The 14,850-nt window shown below is 43.9% G+C and overlaps 1 protein-coding gene across 3 annotated transcripts in view; it reads right to left on the reverse strand.

Annotated features, from left to right (window-relative positions):
- The window catches only part of GRAMD4 (GRAM domain containing 4), a 497,316-nt gene that overhangs the window by 348,183 nt on the left and 134,283 nt on the right, over positions 1-14,850 (reverse strand). For all 3 annotated transcript variants that reach the window (XM_085654072.1, XM_085654070.1, XM_085654073.1), the window contains exon 2: positions 2,609-2,819. In XM_085654072.1, the coding sequence (XP_085510198.1) occupies positions 2,609-2,819 (211 nt within the window). The remainder of the gene's footprint in view (positions 1-2,608; positions 2,820-14,850) is intronic.

Raw genomic sequence — 14,850 nt, forward strand, 5'->3', positions numbered from 1 at the left:
GGGCACTTGCTGCGTCGGAGTCGCCAGCAGGCAAGGTTGCCCAGTCGGGTCCGCGGGGCCCGAAGGCGCGCCAGCGGGCGTCGACTAAAGGGGTAGCTCTCCCGGATCTGCGCTTACAGGCACGGAAAAAAGAAGAAGAACTGACGTCAGCGCGCGAGGGAGGCGTCTAAGTACTCCGACGACGTCATTCCGGCGCACGACGCCGACGACGGACGCGGAGCCGCAGACGACGCCTAGCGACGCGCAAGGGGTATTGCTGACGAAAAATCTTCCGGATCCAGTCTGACGCCTGGGGATATTCTAAGGTGAGGAATCTAACGTGTTTCTTTCAGATCACTTGCTTTGATGCCCAGCCTTCTAAAAATCACTCTTTCGTACATTAGTCTTCCTTCTGCTTGTGCCCCAGGAGCTAAGTTGTCCTGCTTCACAGCAATAGAAAATATTATTACTTCTATTTGTTCCATTAAATCCGGTTCTCGTGACAATTCATGCCCTCCCGCAACTTCATGCTTAGCCAGTGGGCCACTAGAGAACTTAAACTGTTCTCTTAAAAGGTTCCTACATAGTCTTCTTAACCAGCAATGGTCCCACACCTACTAAAGAAGCCATCAGCAGATCCCACTAGCCCATGCAATTTCAGGCCATCTCCATGCTGCCTTATACTGCCACGGTCTTGGAGAAATAATGAATGCCAAACTATCTAGCTTCTTAGAAAGCACTTAACTCTTGGACTCCTTACAGTCAGGATTCTACACTACCTACTGCACAGGTGCCTTTTTTACAGCCACGGAGGACAGCCACTGTATTCTGGATTAGGGAGCATCTAAGGCCCTGATTTGTTGGATCTCTCAGCAGCATTAGTTACAAAGTCTCATGCCATGGTGCTAAAACATTTACACCGATTTGAAATCTGTTTTTCCGCTCTTAAATGACTTCATTCTTTCATGAAAAGTGCATACAATAAATGTGAAGCCAGAGGTCAAGATGCACAGCCAGCCAGGTGCAACGGAATGATTTTAAAGCGAGTCACGCCGACTACGGGCGTCAGATTCAAGAGGATACTGCCAGACCTGTAACATGGATCTTTGACCCTTCATTAGGCCATCAATTTCAAGACCCTCGACTCGATTGGAATTACGCCAACTTTCGGCCCCCAGACCTTCGTATACTGGATGTCCTTCTGATGACAACAGTCATAATTCATGCAATTGGACCCCGACCATTTGCCTGGATTCAGCGTTCCTGCAGCCCCTTGAAAATCATTCTGGTGCACCCATCAGGCTGTGCATCTCGACCTCTGGCTTCTACTACCTATCTTCATGAATCCCTGATCCCCACCCATAACCAGATCAGCACAAACAAAATTCTAACCTGGTCCTGAAGATGACTTTAATTTACTACGGGTCAAAACGCTGTTGACCTCCCAGCACAAGCAAGCGCAAATCTCTAGGTTCACAAAATTGTTAATCGCATGTAAATTCATTTCTGTAAATAATCACTTGCAAACCTAAAAGTACCTTGTAAATACTACCACTATTGCCCACTCTGCACGATCTTCGCTGTGTCACCTGTCACTTGCGCCGTTCACTGTTTCTCGAGCACTTAAGTGCACAAGATTTTTCGGGTTACACGTACAGCCAGTGTAATCAGTGCTGATACTTTTGTTTTTTCAAATCCAGAATACTCCTTGCATATACTTTAAACCCTTTGAGTCTCCCTGTTTTTCCTACTATATGTGCATGTTTTGTTAACAGCCTGTCAATATTACCTGTTGAGACATTGTTCTTGTTACATACATTATTCACCTGAGTCTCAACTGGGTATACAGGTGTACTCCGGTTGTCTGATCCACAACACATTTTGTAAAGCATCTAGATTATAATACTGCATTTAATTTTTCTTTGCACTGGAATCAAACGTGCAAGATAGTTTGTTTATTTGAATAGATATAGAACAGAACTGTGCAAAATAATTTGCTCATAGTTGAAAAGGTAGTGTGTGTTGATAATCGGTATCATAAGGGCTGGAGCCTGTGTGGGGACTGGGAGAGTAGATTGCATTGTTTTTTCTTTAGCTTTTCTATATACAGGGGAGGGATTGCTATTCCTTTGCATGGCCCAGCCTGGGTTCCTTGTGGCTGGATTCTCTTCTATGATTTTGAGGAACAGCTCAATATGCGATGTGGTGTTGCCGCTATCTTTGTCAGGACATGTGTCCCCACTTTGCTTGACCTTTATTTTCTTTTTGCTTTACTTTTAATTAAAAGACTTTAAAATAAGGGCTGGAGCACCATATTTTTCTTTTTACACCTTCTGCAAAGTGATGATCTTGTTGTTTTTCTAAATACCAGTGTGTTGTGGGAAACCTACCTATGAAAGGCACCACCCTCCGTGCCTTCATGATGCTCATATAAACAAATTATATTGTACCTGGCTTAATCTTCCACATCTTTGTGAGGATGACTAACACTGTACTCCCCAAAGTTTGCTCAATGTTATTTAGGTACCACAGCTATTGTAGATAGATAAAACATTATTCATTTGAATTATTTAAAAAACTGGCAAAGCAGATTAAAAAAATAAAAATCACCAATAAAAGCAATACTTACAGGGTCTTTTATTTCTTCATTGTCTCTTGTAGATGTTCGAGACATTTTAAGTGGGATTTCATCACCATATTCAGTGTCTGATGCATTTGGAGACTCCGCTAAATCAAGAAAGTCGTCTCTCTTGTGACCTCTGAACCTTATTTTGTCTAATTTCTTTAGCATGTTCAGCACTGAAACTTTTTGCTTTACTTTAACATGATGGTTGGGATCTCTAAGAGAAATGAGAATACGTTTTGAGCGTTAGAATGAAAAGCATCCACCAATACATCAAAGTCAGGCACTCATTCAGTATCAAATAGTAGATTTATGATGTTCCCATACAAACAAAACATGTATAACAAAGCAAAAAATTACAACCACTACATACATTTAAATAAATGCCCTTTAAAAGTACAAATATGTAATTACCGTACACCACTACTTCATACATACAAATATCTTCCTTACCCACAATCATTTTGCCATGATGGACTGGCCAAGCAAAGGCTGCAGGGGTAGTCACTGGTTGTTTGTTGGCAAGGGTGAAGGCATCAGACTCTAAAGCAACAGCAGACCAGAAGCAGGCACCTGGCCCAGAACCATGAACATGGATGGAGGGAGTGAGGGATGCAGCCTATAGTAGCTAGTTTACAAAAACACACCAACGTGTGAGTACTGGTGGGAGCTGGGTTGGGCGTCTGACGAAAAGGAGTGTGCCTAAGAAGAGAAGAAAACAACTAACCCCATATCAACAAACTCAGATAGCACATTGCTTTTTACTGCCATTGTGTTACCTGCTCCAAGTGAGGGAAGACACTCCCTGACCCCCTAGACCTTCTCAGGGGGTCCCTATAGGACCTCGTAAATAATATTAGTTCAGCTAACTATAACTCGCGCAACCGCAATCCACTCTACAGTAATGTCATCAGTGATGTCATGAGTGATGTAATATGTGACGTCATCAGCAGTGCATTGCGGGCGCGCGAGTTATAGTTAGCTGAACTAACTATAACAGGGGAATTTATGTTTTTGTACAAGTGAAAAGTCCAGCTAACTAGAACACCCCTGAAACCTATGGTTTTTTTCAGTGAATTTCTGAGGTTTTTTAAATGCTAATTCCTAACTATAACGTGCCTGAAACCTATGGTTTTTTCTGTGAATTTCAAAGGTTTTTTAAATGCTAATTTCTAACTATGCCTACAGAGATAGGACATGTGAAGAAAGAAGAAAAAATGCACAGAAAGAAAAAAACAGAAGTGCAGAAAGAAGCAACAGAAGTCCTCAAAGACGGAGAAAAGTGCAAGAAGGATAACGTGCAGAAAGAACAAAAAGAAGAGCAGAAAGAATCCTTGTTGCAAAATCATCCTGTACCCTCAACTTTTTCAGACGGATACTGGTGGTAACTGAGTCTGACTAACCAGTCCTAAAGCCAGTGCTATGTTAAAAGACACTTAGAATAAAGTGAAAACACCTACATACACTAGGGAACATTATGCGTTGGGGTCCCCCTGTGATTAGCATGACCTCCTCTGTAAGCCCCTAGTATATAATAGGGCAGGGGGATTAAAACTACCTCTTAAAACAGGCCACAGGGCGTTTTTGCACACGTTAACTCAGGCCCCGTCCCCTCCCTTCACCACTGTGTAAACATGCCCTGTGTCCGTTTTTAGTTGGGAGATTAAGTTCATTTGAATCCCGAGGGTCCCTAGGGTCCAACTAGCCCACTAGGTACCTCCAGTAAGCGCCACAGAGCTGCGTTGCAGAGAGGTGTAAAAAGTGGCACGGCCTGGACCACCTCTCTGCAATGCAGCTCAGTGGCGCTTACTGGAAGCACTTGGTGGGCTAGTTAGCCCCCAGGGGCCCTCAGTATTGAAGGGAAATTATATCCCCAATTTAAAACATGCCATAGTGCGTGTTTGCACACGTCACCTCAGGCCCCGTCCCCTCCCTTCACCACTGTGTAAACGCGCCCTGTGGCTGTTCTAAGTTGAGAGATTAAGTCCCCTTGAATCCTAAGGGTCCCTATGGTCAAACTAGACCACTAGGTACCTCCAGTAAGCGCCACAGAGCTGCGTTGCAGAGAGGTGTAAAAAGGGGCTTGGCCTCAGAACACCTGTCTGCAGCGCAGCTCCCTGGCGCATACTGGACATGCCTGTTGGGCTAGTTGGCCCTCAGGGACCCTCAGTATTGAAGAGGAATTAATTCCCCAACTTACAACTCGCCAGGGGGCGCGTTTGCAGAGTGCTGCAAGGAGGGGGCGTGGCCTCCGGCACGATGCCAGTCTTTTATTTATTTTAATTTTTTAAGAAGGGGGGCTGTGTGGTTCCCCTTCTTATTCCAATTTATTGGCCCTGATGACCCCATCCCCCAGGGCCTGTCTCCTAATTATATTTTTTTGACCCCAATCCCCAGGGCCGGCCACTGTTTTTAATTATTTTAAAAAAATATATATTTATAGACACACCTAGGACATGCTGGACAAACCGTACGTACCGATCACCATGACGATTTGCGTGATATTCATTAAAAGGCGACTATGCATACAATGAATCCACGTGGAATGTATTTACACCACTAGTGAAGCTCTGACATGTCTGATGCCCTACCGTGCCTAATCCCGGTAGACACCCTTGTCGTTTATTTATACAAACATGGGTGGCTATTGATGGGCACATTTAATACACATGCACACCAAGCCATTCAAAGGGGATTCGACAAAAATTCGACCAAAACTATGCAAGAAACCCCCCTCACGGTTAATAGAACACACATCCACTGCCGGATGTGTAATACTTTTTATTTTACTCTCTGGAAAGGGGACGAACATCACTTGAGAGTCACAGCGCGCTCCTGGCAGAGCCCAATGCTGTGTTACACCCACCATTGCCTGCCGAGTGCCACACACCTCTGTGTTGTATTCCACCAGCTAGTGCATATGCTATGACACTCTCTAGCCCATGTGCACTGTAACACCACCCCGTGAATATGTCATGCCACACTTGTCTTCGCACGGGTTATATTGCCCCATCTAACGTGCCTTCCTCAATGCCTATGTTATAACGCACAGTGCTATGCCATACATATTACAATCTGGGATCCATATCTTTGTCACAGTGCATATGCAACGTTACACTCCCCAGCACATATTTTATATTACAACTTTAGAGACTAGTTAGGTTACACAACACTGCCCTGTGCATATTACACTCCAAGGCGCATATCGCATAGCACGCGCTAGTGCCTGTGCTATCTCGCGCTCTCCAATGAATCTGTCATTGCGCACAATGTATTGCATATTATATTTCACGCCCGGTTCATCTTATATCACACTTTTTGGTGCATAGTTTATACCATACACTATATCTAGTTTTCATTTTCAATCGTGCTCTCAAGACTATGTTCTATATAACACTGTGTTCACCTACCCTTTTCACGGGCATTACATTTTGCGATAGGGGGTGGAGGGTCAGGGGGTGTTTCTGCCAAGTGAGCCCGGAGTCAGTCACAAACGTCCTCTTCTTCCTAAATAAAAGTGAGATTATGCTGCATACTTGTTCATATTTTAAGTAGTTCGCACAGACACACGTTTTAAAAACAATAAAGTTCCTAATACCCGCCTTCTCTGAACAGTTAGCTTGCTGCCCCATCCCCCTCCTCCCTATCCTCTGTTGTGTGAATCCATGGACTAGCCTCCTCCCTCCTGCCATGCATGGTCTGATGTGCTGCCACTGCCCTCAATTTAGTATGATGTACCAGTCCACCCCTCCTGCCCTCCATTGCCCAATTCTATGCCCCATCATTGACCTCCTGCTTAAACTCTGTGCTTAGCTTGCTGCCCCTATTCTCCTTCCCCCTGCCCTCCGATGTCTTTGTGCATGCCCCTGCTTCATCCTTTTTGCCCACCATGTTCCATGGACCTGCCACTCCTATCTACTCTGAATGTTCTGTTGAGCTGCCACTCCCCTCCCACCTGCCTAGCATTGTCAGATGACTGTAACCTGTCCCTGCCACCTCCACCCTGCCTGTCCACATGCCATGCCCCTATCCTCTTCCTTCTGTCCTACATGGTCCATTGTACTGCCACACCCTTCTGCACTCCCTGGTCTGTTGTGCTGCAACTGCTCCTCCTGCCTGCCCCATGCGGTCTGTTGTGAGGCCCCTTCCCCTGAACTTTTTCTGTGCACAGGTCCTGACCCTCCCTTCTATCCTCCATCGTCCTTTGTGCATGCCCCTGCACCCTCCTTCTTGCCCATCATAGCCATTGTGCTACCACTAACCCTTCCACTTGCCATGCATGGTCTTCTGTGCTGCCATGGCCCCTCCCACCTTCCCTGTGTGGTCAGTTAGCTGCCCCTGACCCCCTCCCACCTTCCCTCCATGGTCTGTGTATGCCATCACAGTCTCACTGTTGCTCTTCACGGTGTGTCTTGCTTCTAGTGCCCATCCTGCCTGACCTCCATGGCTATCTTGCTGCTCCTGCCCTGCCCCCTTGCCCCCAGCCCTCTGTTTACATGTGCAGACCCCTACTCCCTCCCTCCTGGCTTGTCTGTTCCATTGTAATGCCCCTGATCCGTCCCTCCTGCCCTTTATGGTCTGTTATGCTGCAGCTTTCTCTAATGTCTGTCCATTATGGTCAGCTAGCTACCATTGCCTCTTGCCCCTCTGTTCTCTGTTGTCCATGTGCATGGTCCTGTCCCCTCCCTCTTGCTTTATATGGATTGTTGTGCTGCACTCCCGTCCCACATGCCCTGTGTGGTGTATTGTGCTGCTGCAAACCCTGATGCCTGCCCTGCAGGGTCAGTTTGGTGCACCTCTCCATGTCCCTCCTGTCCTCTGTTATCCAAGTCCATGTCCCTACCCCATTTCCTTCCATGATCCAATGTACCATACTTGCGAACATTTTGAACTTGGTAAGAGGGAGATTTTGAAAAAAAACTGGGGTGTTGATTTTCCCCTTTGAGTTACATTGAAAAAGAGGAGATTGTAGACAGGAGACAGATCAAATAAAGCCCATTTGAGCTTAAAAACATTGGACGTTTCCTGGCTGAATCGGGTCTGTTGGCATGTATGGTTGTACTACCATTGCCTCTTCCTTCTGCCCACAATGGTCTATTACATTGCCACAGCCTCTCTTGCAAGTCCTGTATTGATGGTTTGTTGCCCCTGCCCCCCTTTCCACTGCCCTCCATAGTCTGTTGTGCTGCCACGGCCCTTCCTGCCTGCTCAGTGTGGTTAAATTGTTGCCTTTGCACCCTCCTACCTGCCTTCAATTTTCAGAGTCCGTGCCCCTGGCCTCAGCCTCTCAACAGAATCCTAATGAACAACTAGATTGCTAACATTCTATATTTATTACAAAAGTGTGGAACGCCTGACGTCATCTTCATGTAATCAAAACTAATACCTAGAGCATTTCCTTTAGAAATTACATATATGAGAGGGTCTTATTGGCATCAAAATTATGGTTAGTGCTCTAAAAGACTAAAATAAGGACATATTTTCTGAGTTTTCAAATAGCGAGAAAGCACTTTTAAATTATTTGTTATCTTTAGGTTTTTTTATCCAGTTGACCACTTGATTAAATGTTGCACTTAGGGGAGAGGATGTGGTGTTACTTCCAGAACTGCAGACTTTGCAACTGGGGAACCAGGTTGGAGTTTCTGCTTCAGCTCGACATTCTATGATTCTGGTCAAATCACTTAGTCTCCCTATGTCTACAACCAAAATGAATTTGTTCTTGTGTGATGTAACCAATGCTCATGTAAAGCAGTCCAATACCTGACAAGTCTGCACTATATAACACTGCAAAAACACAAAATAATAAGTGTTTTGCACACTTCTGTCATTGGGCTATATTTGGGCTACATCTGGGTGATTTTGGGCTACATTTGGGCTCTTTTGTCTCCGGTGGCCATCTTGGGAGATTTATTTGTTAATCTCCTCATGTACTGCAGTCTCCTCAGTAGGAAATGCTTTCAGTTTTTTACTTTGATTTCATCATGAAGGTATTCAGATATGTCACACATTTGCCATAAATTCTGAAAGTTGGCACTCTAGTTGCTCATTAGATCACTGTAGTAAAACTACTGTTCACCATGGAAGTCTGCTCCTGGTATTAAAAGTGCATGTTTCAGTCTGCATGTCAGAATTTTTTAAGGAAATAGAAGAGGATTTGAGAAGTCACTCAAAATGTGCCCTCATTTTCTTTCTTCAGCATTAATCATAATTTCTATGGCAAAATGAACCCACTCATTTTGTTCCTTTTTAAATTAAATGCTTTAAGTGTTACCACTTTATTCCAATCAAGATGGCTTCAGGTGTGCCATACTTTTGTCATAATGAAGACAGTAAGCGCTCTAGTGGTTTTTAAGAACACTCTGGGACATTCTGTCATTGGGCTATACTTGGGCTACATCTGGGTGATATTTGGGCTACATTTGGGCTCTTTTGTCTCTGGTGGCCATCTTGGGAGACTTATTGGTTATGAAGTTTCCTAATTTCCTCATTTACTGCAGTCTCCTCAGTAGGAAATACTTTCAGTTTTTTACTTTGATTCCATCAAGAAGGCATTCAGATGTGTCACACATTTGCCATAAATTCAGAATGTTAGCACTCTTTTTGCTCATTAAATCACTGTAGTAAAGCTACTGCTCACCAGGGAAAACTGCTGCTGGTATTTAAAGTGCATGTTTCAGTCTGCATGTCAGAATTTTTTAATGAAATAGAAGAGGATTTGAGAAGTCACTCAAAATGTGCCCTAATTTTTCTTTCTGCACCACTAATCATACTTTTTATGGAAAAATGAACCCCCTCATTTTGTTCCTTTTTAAATTAAATGTTTTAAGAGTTACCACTTTAATCCAAGCAAGATGGCTTCAGGTGTGACATACGTTTATCATAAGTAGGACTGTTAGCGCTCTAGTTGTTCTTTGGAACACTCTGGGAAGCTGCAGTAGAACACAAAGGAATCAACTGACAGTCTCTGCCCTTGTTGGATGTACATGTTTTACTGAGAATGTCAGACTTCATTCTCACATGACTGAGAAAGATAATGTGAATTTACAGAAAATAAGCTCTCAGTTTAGCTTATAGATCACCTTACAAACCTCTGTGGGAAAAGCATGAGAAAATATTTTTCTCTCCATCATGATATCCCAGCAGAAGGCTTTTTCACATGGTGAAATCACCTTAGAACATACCACAATTCCTAAAATGAGTATGGTACCATCAACAAATGATTTATAATGTAACTAAAGTCTTAAAACCTTCTATTAACTGAAATGCTTTTTAATGAGGTGCTATCATGTATATTGGTCCCAAGATGGCTGCCAACACTTCTTGGATGAAGTGCTGACAGCCAATCAGATCTCAGGATGAGATGTGTGGTTAGGCTCCGCCCACATATATATACGATTTTACTTTTGATTTTCTCAGGAACTACTGAACAGATTGACACCAAACCTGCAAAAGGCACTTCCCTGACCTGAGGACTACCTCTCTGCCAAATTTCAAGTAATTCTGTTCAGCCGTTCGGGCTGTACCTTGGACTAAAGGTCCCTATGGAAAATTGCATGGGGAAAACGCGTTTTGGGACCCCCCTTTTTTCTCAGCCCCCGCTTGATGAATCCCCCCCCGAGACTTTCAGGGTAGGAGCGGAGCGCCCCATCTATTTTGAAAATTTCGCGAGGATTCGTCAACCGGCGTCAAAGTTATTCCAAATAGAATGTTGCGGATTTCCTATGGAAACACGGACCTAACTATATCTACTGGCGACCGCCAGTAGATAATATACACACACACATACATACATAAATATATATACACATCTGCATATCTATATAAATACATGCATATATGAATACATAATCATGTTATGTACATGAAAGTTTGAAAAACACTAATAAAAGCAAAGCTAAAAAAAACACCCAATTACAAACAGAATTGCTTCAACTTAAACGAGGACGAGACCCATTGCATTTTCAATGCTTGTTTTGTTTGTGTGGCACTCACACCCAACACAGTCTCCTCAGAGCGTAAAAAATCAAATGTGGCAGGGGCACAGATGACATAAGTTTACCATTCCTACCAAAAATAAATACACTGATGCGGCACAGGTGACATAAGGTCACACAGTCACAGACATAATCCAAGCCAATAAAAATGGAGCTGCGGGTTAATCCAATAAAACATCAAACGTCGCTATAAAGCCTTAACAGCTGTGCACTGCAAGCTGCTCACAGACCGGTACCAAGATTGCAGAGATTGCACGCATGAACAATTCGATAATCTGCTGATTTTGGCATATGTAGACAAAACAGTCTGCACGTGCAGAACACTCCAAGATGACGCACAGCGAGCTGGTGTGAATCCCATTCTCGTTGCCAATGTAGTTCACTCATGATTCAGAACAATTCAATATAACTTAATTAGAAGTATATTCTATCATAGGAAAATTGACACATCCTCCTCTGTAATCGACTTCCAACTGACCCTTTCCCAGGATGCATATTCTAGATTATTAGATCACAACCTTCCATGAAAGGATGGAAGATTCCATCATACTTCAGGCAATATCACATTAAACTTTGTTGTACTTGGCATAGTAACAGAGCCACTGACATAGATCTTTGTTTCACAATGTTGTATTTCACACAACCGACGACAGCACCCAGCTCATCCTCTTACTCAACAAGGACCCCTTCACCAACAGACTCAACTGCCAAGAAGGAATGAAGGACGTCGCATCTGGATGAACAGCAGCTGCCTGAAGCTCAACTCGGAGAAGACAGAGGTTCTCGTCCCCTCCACCTCACACTGGACAACATCTGGTGGCCCATTGCCCTCGGCAGCTCACACGCCTCGGCATCGTACTCTACTCCTACCTCTCCATGACCCGACAGGTCATGCCGTCGCCTCCACCTGCTTCAACACCCTCCGCATCCTCCGAAAGATCATCAAATGGACCTCAACCCCCCCGACTCCAGGAAGACTGTCACCCACGCACTCATAACCATGACTACGGAATCGCCCTCTACGCCGGGATCAACAAGTCTCTACTCCGTAAACTCCAGACCATTCAGAACATAGCAGCCAGACTCACCCTCAGCATCCCGCGACACGAACACATCACCCAACACCTGCTTAATCTCCACTGGCTCCCCGTTGTAGAGCGTAACCTTCAAGATACTCCACATGCCTACAAATGCCTCCACAACACCGAACCCCAGTATCTCAACAATAGAATCTCATTCCACGTACCCAAGAGGAACCTCCGATCCACCGCCCTTGCCGAACCCATGCACATCCACAGAGCAAGAACAGATGGGAGAACCTTCTCCTACAAAACCTGGAACGAGCTCACAATCTATATCAGACGTTTACCCGCCCTGAACAACTTCAGGAAGACCCTCAAGACCAGGCTTTTCAACTAACCGGAGCTGCCTCCCCACCACCCCCAGTGCCTTGAGACCCTCACAGGTGAGTAGCGCGCTTAAAACTCCCCTGATTGATTGACACCTAGCTGAACTGAAATAAATAGCAAACAATTCCTCATAATTCAACCAACAAAAAGAAAACATTCTAAGCAAGTTAAGGTCTTTCTCCACTGCCTTTCACTGCATACGACTGGTTTTCTAAGGGAATCTCTGTGCTTATCATTTTAATAATTAAATCTGATACAAGTGATCATGAAACCTCGTCAACAAATGCCACGAGAGCTCACGAGAGCTCAATATGGCTCATACAACTTTTACTATGGTTTCTATATTAAAACAATGGTTCACTATGGCCTCATTCAACATCTGTAAAGACATTCGGACGTCACTGGTCAGGTAAGCATCATATGCAACAGCTAAACCGTACGCAAAAGCTAGTAAGTGCAATATTCTTAATACGGTTCAGTAGAAACAGTCAAATCAGGATTAGAGTGCTCAGTGCTGAAGTGATCACACGGTGACAGGAGTTTGTGCATTCAGCCTAAGGATGCAGAGGGGAAGCTTCCAATGGTGCAGCAGGTGCAGTGCACCGGGGGCCACTGAACCCGGATTACGTTTGTATTTGATATTTCAAGGAGCAGCCATGGGGCCCATTTCTTTCCGTTCGTTCGAACCCATGACCCATTGGCTCCACTACTCTAAGGATCGACTTGGGTCTGTCCATAGGGAACCAGTTTTAATAAACGAGGTTTTATTAGCAAACATTTCTGAACCTGCGTGTTTTTCTAGTTATTGCAGTGTTTGCAATAACACAGCATAAATACTCAAAGGACATCGGAATGGCTGCAATAATATAAGGGCTAGAGTCGCTGAACAATAGAATACGAAAATTCAGTGGGGTTCTTGGACTAAATAAACGATCTCCCCCATTTACACTAGCCTCATATGTATGAATTGAGGATATTGTTAAAAAGTAACAGTTTAATTATTCGGAAAAATAACACTCCATACTAAATTATTACTCGACATGAACCTTTAGACCTGCAAAATCTGAACATTAGTAAAAGTGTAAAAACACTTCCCCTTAGTATCTGCAGTAAAAAATGTTTAAAAATATGGTAGTTTACCAGTTTCCTGAATTCCCTTCCGTACCCACCCCTATAATGACCGGAAACACAAACATTTTGGGAAGATGCCTTAAAGCAGGGATGTCTAATGCAAGTAAAGAAAAGTGTCAGATTTTGAGAAAATTCATATTAAATAATCGTAAACGCAATATATTATGTGTTACACTTGGTGGTTTGAATAGTTTACAAGTATGGGGTTGTACACAGCAACGAAATGTCACTTTGTGGCCACTACAGAGTGCTGCTGGAGTGAAAAACCGAAGAAATGAAAAAGAACATGGCCTGAGCATGTGAAATCCCTAAGAATGCAAGGTTTAAGTGAAGCTTTATGCCACGTTTCCCGGGCCGTAGCTTCCAAACGTCATTTTCCAGATAACACGGTTTGTTACACATTATGGGTTGGCCAAACATCCTTGCATTGATATTTCTAGGCTCATGAATAGGACGTTAATTTTTTTTATTTGTTGCTGCCTATTTGCCCGCCTCTCCAGATAAATCACCCTGAAACGATGCAGACAGGTCGTTCATGTTGTATGGATTTTTTTATTTTTAGCAGTCTTGCCTTTTGACAACGCGCGCCGGCATTTGTTGATGCATACTATGACGCAGCACAAACTGCTCCAACCAGTCCCCGGCCACAACTCACTCACCCTGGCGCAACTCCAACTAATGTGAACTTTTAGAACCGTGCCTTTCTTTCCTTGGCAATGGAAGGAATAAAACATTGTAAGTGTCTGCACAATGCGCGTTCTAAATAAACTCAGAATTATTTGGAATCTAAGGTTGAGGCCATGTGAAAGTCCCAGCAAGCATCTTTTTCTTAGACTCGCGTGAAATAAAAGATGCAACTGAGCAGGCGTGCAACGCCCATTGGACTCAAAGGGCTTCAGCTCCCCCCCGTCGTGTGTGGCAGCCCGGGGTGTGAGAGCTTCCCGGGCAGACACACAGCCGCACCCGAGTACTTCACAGGTCTTTAAAAGACCTTTGGCTTGTTAATGAGGCTTTGATGGTTTTCACCCCTGCTTACAGCCCCTGCAGCTCCACTCTGCCTTTTGCTTGAATAATCAGCCCCCCCCCCCCGAAATTTTTTCCTACCCCCCCCCCCGAAATTAGACTCTAGTTGCGCCTCTGCAACTGAGTAGTGTCACAGCTCAACATTTTGTAATTCTTTTTTCAATTCACGAACCTGACAAGAATTGGATGATTTTTGACAGTTGCATGATTTAAGACTTTTTATACGTTACCTTTACTTTTTATATTGTAAAGTGTAAGCTGAACAAACTTGAGTTTTGATAACTATACTCAAGATAACTGTAGCAAAATGAATGAAGACTGGAAAATAAATCCCTCCAATAATTTGTGAGTTTGCAAGTTAATCTAGCTTTTCCCTGTTCTGGTTAAAATGACAGTGGAACATAGGTTACTTGGATTCACAAATACAATGGCCTCATATGCTTTATGGGGGATGGATTTAAGACTTGAGAGCACTTTACCTAGAGTATCCACAATGCATGAAGAAAATGAAATAGGTCAGAGAAAGCGGATGCTCCCACTCTGGAAATCTCACCCTCCTAGAAGAGCGCACCCAGCTAGTGAAGAATAACATGGCCATCACAAACATGCATACATTTATTTTGTAGGCTTATTTCAGTCATATCCATTAGGACCAGGTCATCTGCATTTACATGGCATAGGGTAAGGGTAT

Source organism: Triturus cristatus, chromosome 4_1 (assembly GCF_964204655.1).
Source record: "Triturus cristatus chromosome 4_1, aTriCri1.1, whole genome shotgun sequence".
NCBI lineage: Eukaryota > Metazoa > Chordata > Amphibia > Caudata > Salamandridae > Triturus > Triturus cristatus.